The sequence below is a fragment of the Urocitellus parryii genome, chromosome 8, assembly GCF_045843805.1.
Source record: "Urocitellus parryii isolate mUroPar1 chromosome 8, mUroPar1.hap1, whole genome shotgun sequence".
In the NCBI taxonomy this organism is placed as follows: Eukaryota; Metazoa; Chordata; class Mammalia; order Rodentia; family Sciuridae; genus Urocitellus; species Urocitellus parryii.
This window is the reverse complement of record NC_135538.1, coordinates 34,373,000-34,392,414: the sequence shown is the minus strand read 5'-3', so window position 1 is coordinate 34,392,414 and position 19,415 is coordinate 34,373,000. Positions and strand designations below refer to the sequence as shown.

The following is a 19,415-nucleotide window of genomic DNA, read 5'->3' as shown; positions in this document are numbered from 1 at the left end:
GTTTACAGAATGTGAATATTCCTCATCTCTGTACACTCTTCAGATCTTCCCATCATAGTGAGTTAAATTCATTTTTAAATTGCATCCCATTTCCAGTGTCTATTGGCAGACACTTCAGAGTTTTGAGGGCAAAGAAAAGTAGCTCATGGTATAAGTGAAATATTTTGTGTCAGAAAAAAAGACAGCAAAGGGCACAATTCCTGGTGTGTTTACCTTATAACTGAGTGTACTAGACTTGTACAGAAGCTTTGAAAAAAATCTCCATGGCTATAATTTTCATAAGTCTTTCTGACCCATTGAGACAGATGTTAGTATATTACTTGGAGCATACTATAAAACTTACCTTTCACTTATGGAAATGTGCTTGTAACTTTGTTCTCCCAAAAGCAAACACAAAAACCATAAGACATGGGATAATAATAGACCTTTGTATACAGAAACATAAAATGGAATGTATGAGTCCTTGAAAGAGCAATTAAATACATTTTCATTTTAGCAACTGAAGATGAGGAACTAAAGCAGATGGGCAGAGGCTAGAATAAATGAGAGAAAAATCAGTATTCATCATGCCTCTTGGCATTCTAGCTCAGCAATTTACTCTGTAGTAGATCACAGTAAATCAGATCTAGTTTTCCATTCCAGCTCCTGGTTTATTCTTATGTCAAATAAAAACTAAGCAAACTGTGGGTACTTTCCCTGGCAATTTCTAGAATCATACAATAAGGAGCCTCTAGCTATATTATTATCAACAAGCCAACTCAATTCCTTTTTGGAAATAGATGAGTAATACATTATAAATAAATTACAGAAAGGACTACCACAGGATTCCTGAAGAACATTCTACCCTAAAAAGCATGGTGAGATATCATATTATCAAATACCCTTTGGGATCTTGAAGCTGAAAAGAGCAAATTACTTGCTTCTATCCTGGGATTATCTTCCAAAAATACAGCCTCACTAGAAATAAGTAGAATTTGTTTGGGCTCCATGGAAAGGGAAACTTCATGTTTTCCATAATTCTTAATAATATTAAGAATTGCTACAAATGCTTGCTTTTAACTTGTGAATTGCAAAGTCAAAGTCTTTCATTTGAATCCATACTCTGAATTATAGCAGCAAAACTTAGGAATGTATATTAGTTATTGCTGCCAATCTGAAATGTACAATGCCAACTATATACAGCGTAGCCTCACGATTCTATAGGTTGGCAATTTGGGCTGGGGTCAGTAAGACAGGACTTTTGTTGCCATGCCTGGAGGTATCTGGAATGACCCCAACCACAGGGTGGGGACTCAGCTGGTGGCAAGTTGGGCATGCCCCTCTCTGTCTCATGTTATATCCTTGCTCTTGCCCAGGGTTGTCCTCAAAGTAACCAGGTTCCAAGAATATGAAAGCAAAAATCACTAACACCTTGAGACTGAGGCTTAGAAGGTACATGTATTCCTCTGTCTATTCTGTGGATCAGAGTATGTGGCAAAGCCAAAGAAGATTGGAGGAAAGAGAAGTAAAGTTACCTTTTAACAGAAGCTGCAGCAAAGATGTAATCATTTATAACCTGCTACAGAAATCAGAATCACCTTGATCTTGTCAGTAACCTAGATGTGGTCTTTCTTGCCTGGTGGTACTTTAGACCTATCTTCTTCTCTTCTGTTGCTCTAAGTAAGTGTCTCTTCACTGGGTCATTATTGCATGATGGAGCCCAGTACAGCCATCACAACAGTCATCCCTGATTTCAGGTGGTCTCTGTCCTCAAATCATAACACAGTTTTTTTTTTTCTGTGATTATTCTTTTTATCCTGTTCCTCTGTTCTTTGCAATCTGTGTGGTTCACCATTTCCTATCAAACATGTCACCCTCACATTCAGAAGTCTTCTATGTGACCAGTATCCTTCCCCTCTCTCACTTGAACATTCTGTCCCCAGTCTCACCTTCTCAGGAACTTGTTTACATGCCATCCTTAGCCATTCTTAGACCAAAATATTTTCTTGATTTTCATTCACAAAGATATTATTAATATACAAGTATTTATAGAATTTACTTTGTTGAAGACACTTTCTAGGCGCAGTGAACAAGGTGTTTAAGGTCTATTCTTAAGTAAGAGAGAAACAATATATACATATGCAAACAACATACTAAAACAGCCAGTGCAAGCAGAAGGTCTAAGATAATAAAACAGGGAATTCAGGGGTGACAGGTGAGCAATTGAAGTAAAGGTAACTTTAAAGTCATCAGGACCTTCCCCTTTGTGCAAGTAACACCTGAATATTTGACCTGCACACCCAAAAGCCAAGTGGATGAAGATGAAGTACCCTAGGTAAAGGATAACACAAGTAAAATGACCTCGACCATATCCTTACCCACTTTAGCACTGAGCATTCTTACCACTTACCATCTGGAAGGCAGGGGAAGAACCCAGGATCTATGTTTTTATAAATCCCCATGTGATGCTAATGTGCAGGCAAAGCTGAGAACCACTGATTTCCAGCAGAGCTTTTAAGACTTTCCTATCACATGGAATCTTTCTCAAATGCAGCCTGTGGTTTGCAAGATCTGGGGTAGAGCCCAAGACAGTGCATTTCTAATGAGCTCTCAGGCAGTGCCAAAACTGCTTGTCTGTTAGCTCCTCACAGCATGGTGCACAGACCAGCTGTATAGATGTCCAGGAACTTGTTAGGATACATATGCTCAGCCTAAGAATCAGATACCAGGGAATACTATCACCTCCTGAATCAGAAACCTGGGGCATGACTAAGTCTCCTGGATTTCAGAAAATCCTTTGGGTAACTAAGGCCTACTGAAGTTCTGGAGAACCAGAACATGGATCTAGGTGTTTAAGCATGATCAATTTGGCACTTAATTATATCCTGTGTTGTGTTTCTATAATCATGTCTTGTAGGTAACTCTGTTGACACTTACACTGACCAAGAGGGTGAAGCCATAATGTTTTCTTCCTTTTATTTAGTTTCCACAATGCACAAATTCCTTCATTCTGGTTAGGAGGATGAGACAGACATAGGTACTGGGAATGAAATTGACCAAATTATGTTGTTATATTGTGTACATGTACACAAATATGTTAACAATGAATCCCACTATTATGTATACTTATAGTTCACCTAAAAAAAAAAAAAATTAGAAGAGACACAGCTCCATTTCCAGCCTTCTTTTGCTGCCTCCAAAGCTCTTGTTCACTCAGCTTCTCAAGTATTGGAGCTTGCAGAGCCCCTGCAGATGACACTCCATGGTTCCAGGTGTCACCTGAAAGGAGCTGATTTTTCAGACCTCCTGCTGGGGCAGTTTAGTTCCTGTGAAGAAATGTTGTAACTCACCTCTAACTGCTGTCCTATCAAAAATCACCCTCTATACTACTTCTCTTTGTTTACAAGCTTCTGTTAATGGTTTTCTCTCCATTAAACTGCTCAGGGGAGTGCTATTTAGAGAACTAATTGAATTCTTGCCAGTTTGGGACATGATCCAGTGCTGCTCCATATCTCAGTATTTTCCGTGATAGGTATTTTCTTTTCCTCTAATGTGCGTAGTCTTGGTATCTCCATCTGCAGAATAGATGTTAGAGATTGTAACTGTATACATGAATGTATCTATTTTATCAGCATGGTAGTACCTGCTCCTTTTTTATGAAGAGACAACTCATTACTCTGCAAAGGGAAATGCATATAACTTAAAGTGCTCCCCAAATATTAATACATGTTAATTTTAGAAATTGTACTATTTGTGAGATTAATTCAATCATGAAGAGACAAAAATCCAATTTTCTCTCTACCAACTCTACAACCAAATTTGAGGAGTTCTTCTTCCTGATCACTGAAAAGATTGTAAGTACAATATTAGTACTCTTGGCTACTTAAGAGATAAAACTTTCCTGATCCATAGCCATTATTCATCTAAAGACTAGATAAGGTTAATTAATCATCAAGGTGGGGATTTGTGGGATGTACCTAACCATGGGTAAAAAGGTATTAAGGTTCACTACAGAGGAGGAGTTGGCAAACAAATAAGTAAATAAATAAATATCAAGACAAGGTAAAAACAATAATTATAAAAAGAAAATTTGTTTTGTCTTGAAAAATAATACTCTTTAGTATGTAATCGGTGATAATTTTCATAATTTTCAACATGTCATACATGAAGCACGCACAGGACAACCTGCTTTAGTGTAGCACTGTACATTTGTATACATAGAACAATTTGAATACACTGCAGTATGTTTTATTTCTAAGCTACAGATTGCTCCTGTGGGGATTTTGGAGTGTTTTATATTCTGTGTCTCACCTCTCCTTTACTGCTATTGCAATATGCTTCCTTTCCCTAAAACTCTATTTGGTCCTCTTTTTGGAACCTCTATGTAGTTCATCTTCTTCTATTTCCAGTTCTGGGTGGCAGGCATATCAACTCTGTTGTCATTATTCTCATCTTTTCTCAACTGCCATCCATTCAATAGCATTAATTATCTGAGATGAGTACCACTATGTTTCACGGAATTATGCTTGGACCATAAACTATTTCATTGCTGAAATCTTTGAACATCTGGATGGCATGTTTAGCAGAAGTAAATATTCTCTGTTGTTTCCCTTCCAGTCTGTGGAGATGAATGCACAGGCCTGCTTCTCGATGACCTGGCTCGCCTGGAGCAAATGGCCATGAGCATCAACCTCACGGGCCCACTGCCTGCTCCGTATAAAATTCTCTATGGCATTGAAAATACAACTCAGGAATTAAAGGTAGGTTGGTACAGTAGCAGCAAGAACCAGGGCCAAGGTGACAGAAGCATCCCAAGTGACATTGGCCATAATTGGTAAATGCTCTTTCCACTGCCCCAAATCAAGGGGAGCAGCTGTTCGGGAAGTTCAGATTTTCTAAAGCCATCTTTTTCAAACTGGAAAACTGAAATATGCAGAGTGCCATTAAAGGAAAAAGAGTCTCATATATACCCACCCCCCCACTGTTTTTCCTAAATCAGTTTTATTATGTGACTTAAATATGTGTGAACATAAAATCAGGTATGTACTCCTTATACATATAGCTCCATAAAATCAAAACAAATTAATTCTTACAGAAGTCTACAAAACCAATAAAATTCAAATTAAAAACATTAATCTAAAGTAATATGATTTTGGCTAAAAGTAAATTGCTACTTGCAATAAGAATATGATTCTGACTACCTCCGCATGGGTTCTTTCACCAGCAGGCAATATGTGATAGCTTGGTTGTCTTACTATTCCACATTTGAACTAGTGAGCCCCTTGCAAGGGATCCTGAATGACTTTTGGCATCATTTGACAAGTACCTGTGACTCATAGGCTCAAATTTTCCATATGATCAAACATGTAAGCAGATGTAGTCTCTGATATCAGGAGTTAATGTGTATCTTGAGTATCTCACTTGGGGTCCAGAAGAGCTTATATTAAAACCCAAGAATAAATCTTTGTTCTAGAGAACTAGTAGACCTTTGAAAGTACCTCTACAAGTTCCAGTTTGAAAACCACTATTCTGAAACATTGTTAAAGCTTTTGGTCATTGAAGGGATAGGAAGAAATGTTAAGGAAATCAGATTCATTTTTAAAAGATGAAAAGTACATAATTATATGCTATCAGTCAGTTACCAAATATTTATAAGAAATTATAGAATGCTCAGGATTGTACTTTGTTCCCTGGGGTATCTTTTGACTTTTATAATATTGTCACTAAACCTCAGGAATCTTAGATTCTATGTAGCTTTAAAAAAGTCAATAAGCAGTAATTCAGTAGCAAAAAATCATACTATGTGCTTTATCAAGATTTGAGGTACAATAGAGTACAAAGATTGAAGAAATCAGTAAGATTCTGGATAACTAGAGAATGCACCCTTAATGATAATTAATTTTGTTGAAAATCAAAGGGTAAATACCATTTTATTTAGTTAGCTAGTTTTTTTTTTTTTTTTGGAGGGTACTGGGGATTGAACTCAGGGGTACTTGGCCACTGAGCCATATCCCCAGCCATATTTTAATTTTATTTAGAGACAGGGTCTCACTGAGTTGCTTAGGGCCTCGCTCACTTTTGCTGAGGCTGGGACTGAACTCCTGATTCTCCTGCCTCAGCCTCCCAAGCTGCTGGGATTATAGGTGTGAGCCACTGTTCCTGGCTTATATACCATTTTAATTGGCAGAGAAGTATTGGTGAGGACGAGGAAGAAATCCAAACTTGATTCACTCGCCCCATATACTTATCTGGGAAATATATTTTTAATCCTGATTATAGCCACCTTATTATGCCTATTTTACTGAAAAACCACTGATAATGATAGCAAGAATAACTAAAATTTATGGAAAACTAAGCAATTAACTTACGTGAATAACCATACATAACTCATATAGAAACTCCAAGAAGTAAGAAAGAAGTTTTTATGGATTAAATATTTGTGCTCCCCACCAAGTTCATATGTTGAAGGCTTGTCTTAGACTGTTTTAGGCTGCTATAACAAAATGGTTGTAAACCACAGGGACTTATTCACAGTTCTAGAGATTGTGAGGTCCATTGCTGAGGGCCATTGCCAAGTAGGAATGACGCATCAATATTTCCTTGCCAGCGTACCCCATGTTAAATGGACTTGCCTTGGAAATTTGCTGTGACCTTGCATGTGTGTTTGAGAAAGGTGACCCTGCTCAAAGACCAGGGCGGATCCGGGTTTAGAGATGATCAGGTTTGAGGAAGTTTCCTACTCCTTGAGTTTAAGGCGTTCCCGGTTTGAGACAATACAGGTTTTAGGGAAGTTGGAGGTTGAAGATTATTGCTGCTGGGATTAGGGTGTTCCTGCTGCTTGTTTCCCTTGAGTTCTCGTGAGATTCAAATGGGCTTTGGAAAAAAAGCCTCATGGAGTAGGTGATTGGGGGTGGCGGCTTATTGGAGATTTCACCAGAACGTGTTTGGAGAGGCCGGTGTGAGTTCGGGAATAAAGAATTGCTGTTTGAATCTACAAAGCTGTGAGTGGCTCGTGATTCAGTGCCAAGCGGAGACTTTGGCAGTCCATGATAAACGTAGATTGTATATCTGATGAGGGCCCCTTCCTCATAGATGTGTGTTCTCATATGGTAGGAGAGAATAGCTAAATTTGTTAGATCTTTTTCACAAGGGCACTAATCCTAATCTTGAGTTCTGTACCCTTATGACCTTATCACTTCCCAAAGGCCCTAATTCCAAATACCATCACCTCAGAGGGTAAAATTTTGGAGAGAGACAAACAATCTCTAACAATAATAAGAAATGTCACGATATTTGGAGACAGGGTCTTAGGGAGGTAAACAGATTAGGTCATGAAGGTAAAGACCTCATTATGTATTGGTAGCCTCATATAAAGAAGAAGTACATTCTCTCCCCCACCACCTGTCTGTAGTATTTCTTTTTTATAGCAGTCTCATGTAAGATGGAAGTACTATATTATCTTTGTTTTTCAAGTAGGGAAACTGAGGCACCAAAAAGTTTTTGCATAAGGCACAAAGTTTTATAGCTATTGAGTGTAGAGCTAGAATTTAAAAAGAGGGAGTATAACTTTAAGACCTATAAGAATGACTGTCTTGGGCTGCGGAGATAGCTCAGTTGGTACAGTGCTTGCCTTGCATGCACAAGGCCCTGGATTAGATCCCCAGCACCAAAAAAACAAAAACAAACAAACAAACAAACAAAAAAACAAGAATGTCTATAAAACTCAGAGAGAGAAAGTAACTTGCCAGGGAGGACCCAGTGAACCAGTGGTGAGATCTCCCTAATGCACAGCCCCTGCTTGCTCTTGCCATGAAGTCATGTCATGTGAGCAGAGGGAGAGGTATGAATGAGGCATCTCTAGCAGACATTAAAAGTCAGGTCTGCTAGTGACAGATAAAGCTGAGGACTGGAGTAGGGCAAGGTGTTATGAAGGACAACCTTGAAAGCAGGCAGAGGATTCTGAGTTTAACTTCATTGTCCTAATATTCAGGGATATAAAGAGTTTCCACAAAGAGAATGCCGACCAGTTATTTTCCATGTGCCTGAAGGGAATACAAAGAAAAAAAATTAAATTAGAAAAGCAAGCATTTCAGTTGGATGTAAGTATTTTTTTAAAAATCCTACTTAAGTAATGAACAATGAAGTGCTGAAGGGCACCGGGGGAAAGGTCCCAACTGTCACCAAGCTGAGGACTTCAGTTGCCTACCCTCTTACATCTAGGTGTTAATCAAAATGAGCTTGGCTTTCTTTGAATCTCAAACTCCCCTGATTCTGTGTATTCTTATTACATAATTCATTAAGTAGTTGGATCCTTAAGATCCCATTTTGATGTTTTAAACCCTAAGCAAATTCTTTAATCTCTTTCTTCAGTTCTTCACTGTGACAGTGGTCCCTAGGTCCAATCTAAAGACCACCAAGAGCACACAAATGGTAGAATAAAGCTGGGTTTATTAGCTCACTCCAGCTAGGACATGGAACACCAGGGAGAACAGTGGGCTGTCTCCATCAGAGGGTGTTAGGAAGAAGGTGTATAGTACATTGGGCTAGAGCTGGGTGGTGTGAGGGCAGGTTCCAGGAAGCAGGGGTTAGTACTCAATTGGGAGCTGTTAGCAAGAGGGAATAATTATATAATTCAATAGTCTCATGACTATCTAGGAAGCACAGAGGGAAACAAACTATGAGTGAAGAAACTGGTCCTTCATATTAGCCAGCAAATAGGATTTTATGGTATTATCTAAGCTTAGGGAAATGGTATTGTCTGTGCTTAGATAAAATTATAGAACAGTCGCATTTTTCCTTTTTATTCACCACTATCACAGAGTGACCCTATCTAATCTTGTGAAATTGTATATTCAATGGGAGAAGAAAGTAGCCTGTGAATGCCAGGCCAGCTCTTACCTATTCTAAGCCCAGGCCAGTTAGTGCCAGGATCTCTATGCCAAGTGCTACTGTTAGCTCTTTTGTGCCTGTAAACTGTGTCTCTGCTGATTGGAACCAGGAGCGTTGTGAAGGTTCATCTTAATTCTACTTGCTATTAGCTGTGTGATCTTGCACAGATTTTTAACTCTCTGTAAGCCACATCCACAAAATGGAATAGCATTGACTTGATAGGACTCTTATAAGAATTAAGTGAAATAGCAACTACACAAAAAACAAAAACAGTTTGCACTGTAAATTCTCAATAAATTACTACTTTTTTTGTTGTTGTTGCTATTTGCCTGAGTATTTGACATAATGCTCAGTGTGTAGGGTTGTTATTTTTTATTCAAAGTGAAAAACCAAATTTTTTGTATATGTAGGAAAACTGTGTGCCATTCAACCCAATGATTACTGCAAAACCACTTACTGAAGTATGCATGGGATGAAATGTTTTTCAGCACCTGCTCTCACCCCAGCGGGCCCCTGAGAGGCTTATTCAGTTGGCAGAAGGCAATCTGAATACACTTGTGATGGAAATGAATGAGCTTCTGACCAGGGTAAGTTGGCAAAGTCTTCCTAAGTAGATAGATATAAGAAATTAATTTCCATACGAACTAAAAGAGTCCCTAATCTTGTTCTTCCCAGTTTGATGCACATCAGGACTTGCTACTTCTGCTTCAAATCAAATCTTAAAAGCCAGTAGCAGACATCCCCCTTCCCAACAACAAGAAATGATTGTGATACTTAGGAAATATCAAGGAAAAAGACCAAAAATATGAGAATTACAATGTATTTTGAAAACTGTATTCAGTAACATTTATGCTAAAGTTTTTATCAATTTTAAATTTCAAAAGCATTGTCCTTGATTTGTGGAAGGAAAAACAAATGAAAATACTTGTAGTCTCTTTGATCTCCTCCTGGGATTTTCCATTTGTATAAAAGTCTCCATCAGATCAGTATTCTTACTCAAAAAAAAGAGTAATATTATTTATTGTGAAAATCCCAAACATTCAAGACACCCTTGAGAGTCAGCATACAAAGTCCATGTCGCATTTATCAGACTTTTTCAGGAATTGGTAGTTTTAAATTTTCAAAATGCAGGAGTGCTAAGGTTCTTTTTTGTTGAGGAAAATAACATAAAGCCCGCCATCTTGTGGTCAGAAAAATGCATGAACAAGAATCCAGCCTGCTCTGTAGGAATTGAGTTGATTATCCAAATTTAAGCTTTAAAATACAAAGGATACTAGAGTTAGAAGGTTTTAGAGACTATCTACTCCATTTTGTATTTTAAAGAAGAGCTGCCTCAGGCCATGATAGTGAAATGAATCAACAATGGCTATCAATTCACTACTCAAGGACCTAACCAGGAACAAGCTCCAGATTCCCATTGGCTCAGTACTTTTTTCACATAAACTGCAGCTGGATTAGGAAAATTTCCACAGGGAAATCAAATGGCTTCTGAGCACATAATGCTAAACAATGGGCCTGATGTTACAAGTAGCATACTAAACACTTTCTCTAAATCTCAAACCAGCAATATAGAACGTACATAGTTTCTTGCCAAATGTACATAGACATTAAATTAATTAATGAGCATATGAATCTCATATTAATTTTATATTTAATAATTTATATGTTGTATGACTATTACTAAATAATATATTTTAAATGAATCATAGCAGAGTAAACTCAATTCAATTTATATGTTTACTACATACAAAGCCCCAAGGGTTGTCAAATGAAAAATATTAGTGAGGCTCAATCTATCTTCAAGGACCTCTTAGTCATGTGTGTGTATGTGTGTGTGTGTGTGTGTGTGTGTGTGTGTGTGTGTTTATGTGTTTATGTGCAAGCCTGTACATGTGTGTGACATTTAGGTGAATGGAGATAGTATTTGTCAACTATACACAGATATATATATATCCATATATCTGTGTATAGTTGACTAATATTATATGGCCCTCCTATACCCACAGCTACCCTTACTATTCACCTCCCCCATCAGAATGGTGCTTTTGTTAGGATCAATGCACCTTTAGTGCTATATTTTTATCAACCAACATCCGAAGTTTACCTTAGTGATTATTCTTGGAATTATATATTCCATATAAACACATCTTGATGTGTACTCATCATTACAGTATGCAACCAAAGAGTACCACTGCTCTATAAATCATTTGTGCTCCACCTCCACATTATCCTCCCTCTCTAACCCATAGCAACTGCTCATCTTTCACTGTGTCTATAGTCTTTGTCCAAATGTCCTGTAATTGGAATCACATAGGATATAGCTTTTATAGATTGGCTTCTTTCTCGTAGTAATATGCACCTAAAGTTTATATCATTTCATGGCTTAATAGCTTGCTTCCTTTTACTGCTGAAGAATATTACATTGTCTAGATGTATCAGTTTATCCAGGCACTTACTGAAGGACACTAGTTGCTTCCAAGCTTGGCAATATGAATAAAGTGCCTGTGAATATCTGTATTCAAATTTTTGTGTGAAATATTTTTGAGTAATTTGGGTAAAAAAAAAAAACTAGTTTGATTGCTGAATTTTTTGGTAAGACTGTGTTTAGTGCTATAAGAAATTGAGAAAATGTCTTCCCTTTTGGCTGTGCCATTTTGTATTCTAACCAGCAATGAATGAGAGTTCTGTGGCTCCACATCCTCACCAGAATTTGATGATATCAGTGATCTGGATTTGAGTCATTCTAAAAGGTGTTTATGGTATCTCATTTTTGTTTCACTTGCAATCCTCTAATGACATATGATGTTGGACATATTCATCTACTTATTTGCCATCTATGTATCTTCTCTGAGAAGGAATCTTATTCCTATTTTTAATTGGGTTTTTTTCTTACTGTAAAATTACAAGTGTTTTTTTTTATATTTTATATAACAGTTGTTTATCACATATGTTGTTTGCAAGTATCTTTTCCAACTCTAGGTTGCCTTCTCATTCTTGTAAGAATATATTTCACAGAGCAGAACTTTTCAATTTTAATCATGTCCAGCTTGTCAATTATTTCTTTCATGATTGTACCTTTGGCATTGCCAATATACAGGAATAACATTCTTTTTTTATGTCAGAGGTACAGTCCAAAACTAGAATTGTCAAGATCTTTCTGCAGATGATTCTGATGTCAGCCATAGCTACTATTATCCTAGTCATTAACCCAGTGGCTGAGACTCCCCTTCTCTGAAAAGTGCTTTTGATTGGTTCTGCAAATTTTATGATTCTCTTTCCCCTACCCCACCCCTGATTTGGCTAGCCATGTGTCTTTGTAGTATGCTGACTTTAATTCTTTTAGATAAATAGTAACAAGTAGTGTAACTGAATCATATGGTGATTCTTATTCATAGTCTTTCAGGAACCTCCATCCTGATTTCCATGCTATCTCTACTAATGTACAATCCCACCAAAAGTTTATGGTTTCCTTCCCCCCTCATCCTCAACAGCATTTATTATTATTTTCACTCTTAATGATTGTCATTCTAACTGGAGTAAGATAAAATATCATACTTTTGATTTGCACTTCCCTAATGGCAAAAGATGTTAAGCTTTAAAATACATATAATCGCTGCCTATTTGTATTTCTGTTAAGATGTATCTGTTTAATTCATTTGTCTATTTATTGATTTTCTTGATTGCGGTTATTTGGGTTTTCTTTTCTTTTTTCTTTCTTTCTTATTTTTTATGTTAAGTATTTTAAGTTCTTTGTGTGTTCTGGATATTAATCCTCTGTCAGAACAGCGGCTGGCAAAGATTTTCTAAAATTCTGTAGATTCTCTCTTTATGCTATTGTTTTGTTGCTACATAGAAGATTTTTAGTTTGATGCTCTCATTTATTCATGATTGGTGTTATTTCCTGAGCTATTGGAGTCCTATAGAAGAAGTTGCTCCCTATGCTTACATGCTAAAATTTCCCCTACATTTTCTTGTAGGAGTTACAAAGTTTCTGGTCTTATTCTTAGGTTGCTGATCCCTTTTGAGTTGACTTTAGTGCAGAATGAGACATGTGGGTCTAGTTTCAATCTTTTACATATGAATATTCAGTTTTCACAGTACTATTTGTTCAAAGGTCTGTCTTTTCTCTAATGAAAACATTTGGTAACTCTGTTAAGAATCAGATGGCTATCTGTGTGAGTTTGCCTCTGTTTTCTGTTTTGTTCCATTGGTTCATGTGTCTATTTTTTGTACCAGTACTATGCTGCTTTGATTACAGTAGTTCTGTATTATAGTTTTAAGTCAGGTATGGTTATGCCTACAGCTTTACTCTATTTTCGTAGAATAGTTTTGTCTATTTTGAATCTTTTATTTTCCCATATGAAATTTAGAATTGTTTTTCTAGTTCTGGGGAAAACAGGCATTTTGATGTCTCTATTAAAACATTGCATTGAATCTGTATCACATTTGGAAATATGACTATTTTAACAATCTTAATTCTGCCTATCCAAAAACATGAGGAGTTCTTCCATCTTCTGGTGTATTCTTCAATTACTTTTTCAGTGTTCTTTAATTTTTATTAGTTAGGTTTTTCATTTTTTTATTTAGATTTATTACTAAGTATTTTATTTATATATTTTGAAGTTATGCTGAATAAAATTGTTTTCTATCTTTTTCAGTAGATTCATTGTTTAATAAATGAATTAAGTTAATGTGTAGAAAAGCTATTGATTTTAGTATGTTGATTTTATATCCTGCTCTTTGCTGAATTTGTTTATCAGCTCCAGAAGTACTGGTGGACTTTTAAGGATCTTCTAAGTGTAGGATCACATCATTTGCAAACCATGATAATTTGACAACTTCCTTCCCTATTTGTATCCCCCTTTTTTTCTTATCTTGCTGAATTGGGCTAAAATTTCAATTTCTATATTGAATAGGAGTGGTGAGAGAAAACATCCTTGTCTTTTTCTTGATTTAGAGAAAATGCTTTCAGTTTTCCCCCTTCAGGACGATGCTAGCTTTGGATTTGTTATATATGTCCTTTGTGAGGTTCAGCTGTTTCCTTCTATTCCTAGTTTTTTTCAGAGTTTTAATCATGAAGAGGTGCTGAATTTTTTCCAAGGCTTTCATAATTGTGAATTTTTTTCTTGATTCCATTAATATGATATATTATATTTGATGAACCATTGTTGCATCATTGGAATGAAACCAAATTAATCATGGGTATAATCTTTTAATGTGTTATTGAATTCAATTTGCTAACATTTTATCAAGAATTTTTGCATCTATGTTCATTCAGAATATTGGTGTGTATTTTTCTTTTCTTTCTTTTTTCTTTTTCTTTTTGATACATCCTTATCCCATTTTGGTATTAGGGTGACAATGACTTCATAGAAAGAATTTAAAAATGTTCTCTTTCTATTTCATGAAATTAGTTAAGGAGCATGGCATTCCGTTTGCTTTAAAGGCTGATAGAATTCAGCTTTGAATCCATCTGGTACTTGGCTTTTCTTTGTAGAAGGCTTTTTATTACTGTTTTCATCTCATTTCTTATTACTGGTCTGTTTCAGTTTTCTCTTGGGTCAGTTTTGGTGGGTTGTGTATGTCTAGAAATGTATCCATTTCTTCTAGATTTTCAAATTAATTGGAATATAAGTTTTCAAAATAAGCCCTAATGATCATCTGATTTTCAGTGATGTCTATAGTGATATCATCCCCTCTTTCATTTCTATTTTTATTAATTTGGGTTTTCTTTCTCTCTTTTGGTAAGTTTGTCTAAGGTCTGGCAATCTTGTTTATACTTTTAAGGAACCATATCTTTGTTTTATTGATTTCTTGCATTGTTCTTTTATTCTGTATCATTATTTCAGTTCTGATCTTATTATTTCTTTTCTTCTACCAGTTTTTAAGGCAGTTCATTATTATTTTTCTAAGATATTGATGTATTATATATTATTAGGTTATTTATTTAGGATCTTTTTTGATATTTTTAATGTCAATGTTCATAAACTTTCCGCTTAGCACTGCCTTTACTACGTCCCAGAGATTCTTGTATGTTATCTTTCTGTTCTCATTTGAAATTCCTCCCTGATTCCTTTTATGACTCATTTAATCACTTAAAAGTGCATTGTTCAATCTCCATGTATTTATATTTTCTGTAGTTCTAGTCGCTATTGTTGATTTATAATTTGATTCTATTATAATCCAATAAGATGCAAGAAATTATTTCAGCTACTTTTGTATTATTCAGGATTTACCTTCTGGTTTAAAATGTAATTTTTTTTTCTGGAGAAAGCTTCATGAACAGCTGAGAAGAAAGTATATTTAGTTGTTGTTGGTTGAAATACTCTGTTGATGTCTGTTAAGTCTGTTTGATCTGTAGTCTACTTCTGTGGTAACTTTTGGGATTTGATGTCTGAATAACCTATTTATTAGTGATACAGGGGTTTTTAAACCACCCAGTATAATTTTATTAGGTTCTATCTGAGCCTTTATGTTATCTGTTAGCAACCCAGTGATAGCAAACCAGTCAACCCTCTCTTTATGCCCATCATTCATTATCTACTAAGCCTTCTATTCCCTGCCTCATTTTGTTGAGGAATGTGACATTTCCTTTCCCCTCAGGCCTGGTAGGGCTTTGGGCAGATTGCTTTTAGGCAGAGAATCCATGTAGGGAGTCAGTGAAGTGGGTTCATTTGATAGAATTATTCTCATAAATGTGTGTTCCCACCATTCTTATTTATTTGTCCCTTTCAATGTTGAGCAGAGTTTGTTTTATATAATCAGGTACACCAATGTTTGAGGCATAACTATTAAAAGTTGTTATATCTTCTTGTTGCATTATTGTCTTTACTAATACATAGTGACATTCTTTGTCTCTTCTGACTAATTTTGTCTTAAAATCTACTTTCTCCGATATAAAAGCAGCTACTCCTGCTTACTTTCAGTTTCCATTGGTATGAAATATCATTTTCTATTCTTTCACTTTCAGCCTGTGGATATATTTTCCTAAAAAGTGTGCTTCATTCAGGTAGTATATAATTAGGTTTTATTTTTAAATCTAAAATGCCTGACTATGTCTTTTAATTGAAGAATTGAAACCATTTACATTTCAGTGTTATTATAGAGTTATGTATTAACACTTGTAATTTTGTTTTATTTCTAATGTTTTATTTGATCCTAATTCTCATTTGCTCATCTATTCTTCTAATGAGATTTATTTTTCCTGCACTTTTCTTTGATGTTTCTACTCTGTGTAAGGTCCTTGTAAGTGTTTTCTTCAATGCTGGCTTAGTAGGCATGAACCTTTAATTTGTGCTGCTCTTGGAAGGATTTTCCATGATTCTGAAGGAAACTGATGGATATAGCAATTTAGGTTGGTAGTTATTTTCTTTCAGTGCTTGAAATATGTCATTCCAAGCCCTCCTGGACTTTATGGTCTCTGCTGAAAAATCTGCTCTTATTCTGATTTTTTTCTGTGACCTGGTATTTTTCTTTGGCAGCTTTTAAAATTATTTCTTTGTTCTAAAGTTTGTGCATTTTGTTTATAATGTATTATGGAGAGATTCTTTTCGGGTCTTATTTATTTGGGGGTTCTAAGTGCACCCATCTCATTTTCAAGGTTTGGAAATTTTTCTATTATTTCAATGAATAGGTTACCAATGCCATTAGCCTGTATCTCTGCTCCTTGTTCAATACTGCTGAGTCTTAAGTTAGTTTTCTTAATGTTGTTCCACAACTCATGAATATTCTGGTTATACTTTATTGTTCTTTTTTCTCATTAATGTTATCTAAAATGTTCTGTTGTATATACCTTATATTCAAGCTCAGAAATTGAAATTATATTTTCAACTTGATCTTATCCATTGGAGAGACTTTCAACCAAGTTTTTTTGGTTATTTATTTTCTGTGTCTTTTATTTCTGAGATTTCTGTTTGGTTCATTTTCAGAATCACTAACTCTTTATTTTAATGTTCTTTCATATCCTATATTTCTTCTCCCATTATGTGAAAGATTTTTAGTTAGCAGTTATCTCCTTATAATAAGCCCTGAGCTTGGGATATAACTTGGCATCCATACATCCAATCAGTGTATCAAAGTGTTAAGTATAAGCACCAACACTGCTTTGAAATGAGAGAGCAATTAAGAGCAAACTGTTTATCCACATGTATTTAAAAACTTATTACAATGCTCTCTACACCTAAACTAACCAATGAGTATATTGGGTGAGAAATAATGCAGAAAAGATGGAAAAGTCAAACATTTATGATACTAAATACTAAATCACACTTGAAGGGAAACAAACAAAAGAAGAAATAGGTAGGTAGGAAAGATAGACAAAATAAAATTGAGGGGAGAAAATAGAAAGAAAATTATTGGAGATGATAAAGAGGAAACGAGGTATAAAGAAAAAAAAACAGTTAAGAATGCATAAAATTAGGATGCAAGATGTCAGGCTAGGGGGAGGTTGCATTCCTTGTTGCTCTTTGACCTGGGATTCAAGAAGTGGGAGTACTATATCCCTGCAAGTTATTAGAGGACCCCCTACCATTGATCCCATGCAGGAATCCTGGCCACCATACCTGTGCAGGTCCCCCAGCCTCATTGGCTGAACAGGACCCCTGGCTTTAGTGCCCATGCAGAACCCCCAGCTGCCCACCCACACAGGTCCCCCTGCCACCACCCCCATGTGGACCCCCATCTACCAACATGGGGCTCCCTTTGTCATCCCCATCTTGGGACACTGCAACCACTGTCACAATCCCTTCTACATGCCAGTCTGCACCTGGGGACATAGAACATGTTCTGAAGACAGCTGCCCACCACAGCACTGCATGCTGCTGAGCTGAATCTCTGAGTACGCCATGCATTGCCATCGCCCAGCCCACCTGGAGGCCACATCTCTCAAAGCAGTCACCTCCATCTTGGGACACCTTTGTCTCCATCTTGGGTTATCTTCTCTACCACCATCAACATTTTTATTTGGGGTAACTCCCAGCTTGGGACATCTGCTGAGGCCTAGAAGCAATATCAAGGTACCAATAGTCCTCAACTCCCCCATTTTGCCCATAGCCACTAACCCAGCATAGTGCTTGCAGCTATGCGGCCTGTTGGTATCTCACAAAGCCTGGTCCTTAACCACCCAATATAAAACAGCTCTCCACGGCAGGTGCTCAGGACACAGAGCACAGCCTACAAGACCTCTGTAGAAAGGGTTCTGACTGGGAAGTAGAAAGTGAAGGGGTAAGTAAGATACAGTTTAGAGACTAAATTAGAGACCAGGAATTGTGAGGTCTATAGGCAATATGAGGAGATAATACCAAGTACCCACATCACAGGAGTGGGCCCCAATGAAGATCATTGGGGTGCAGTCTCCTATCAGAGACCAACAAGTGCTGTACCCCACCACTAGGAGTTCCACCTCCAAGACCAACCCTCCCACCCTAATAACCTTCACCATCCTGAGGTTGGATATACCAGCAAAAACCAGACAACTGCACCTATTGGATCAGAAAGAAATAAGGAAAGATACTGAACTCCAACAGAAACAATCCCTTCATTTTCCTTAAAGAATTTTTTTCTCTCTCTCCCTTCCCTCACAGCCCCAACATTTGTGTAAGCAAGTACTTTTCATGCATTAGACTACTGAGGACTGGGATATCTGAATATTATATTACAGTTGTTGTATATTCTTTTTTTATTCTTACATTTTTTTTCTTTTTCTTAATTTTTGTTTCTTTGTTGTACTCTCTCTCTTGTCTTCCCATTTACTTCTCTCCGAAAATCTCTTTCTCTCTTTTCTCCTGCTGCTAGCCAACTTCCTTTGATTCCTCTTTCACACTTACAAAGATCTAATAAGTCTATATTCTCACCCCCTACCTCCTTAACATCTGCCCCCTCATTCTCTCTTTGTCCACCATTAGAAACTCTAGACCCTTTTGCAAACCTACTGTTTATATTGTAGATAATAACTGAACTCACCATTTCTGTCTCTTGTGACAAAACTGTAAATATCTTAATAGGATCTATTTGATTTAAGGCTATATGTTGTATGAGTATCTGTTAATATTAAAAAATTCTTAGAGGTAAATAAGAATACTGATACAACATATCAAAATCTCAGGGACACTATAAAGGCAGTATTAAGAGGAAAGTTCACTGCATGGAATTCATTTTTTAAAAGAAGGAAAAGTCAAGAAATAAATGACCTAACATTACATTTCAAAGCCCTAGCAAAAGAAGAACAAATGAACACCAAAAGTAGTAGAAGACAGAAAATAATTAAAACCAGAGCTAAAATCAATGAAATTGAAATAAAGAAACATTTGAAAAATTTGACAAAATAAAAAGTTCATTCTTTGAAAAACAAATAAAATTGATAATACTAATGAAGAGAAGGAGAGAGAAAACTCAAATTAATAACATCCATGATGAAAAAGGAAATATCACAATGGACACAACAGAAATACAGAAGATAATTAGAAACTATTTTGAAAATATGTACTCCAATAAAATAGAAAATCTTGAAGACTTCAACAAATTTCTAGAGACATATGACTTACCCAAAC

General features: G+C 36.2%; 1 protein-coding gene across 1 annotated transcript in view; it reads left to right on the top strand.

Moving 5' to 3' along the window:
- Lama2 (laminin subunit alpha 2) overlaps nucleotides 1–19,415 on the top strand; it is a 555,405-nt gene that overhangs the window by 403,118 nt on the left and 132,872 nt on the right. The window contains exons 33-34 of the mRNA XM_077801650.1: nucleotides 4,597–4,739; nucleotides 9,357–9,455. Coding sequence (XP_077657776.1) covers nucleotides 4,597–4,739; nucleotides 9,357–9,455 — 242 coding nt within the window. The remainder of the gene's footprint in view (nucleotides 1–4,596; nucleotides 4,740–9,356; nucleotides 9,456–19,415) is intronic.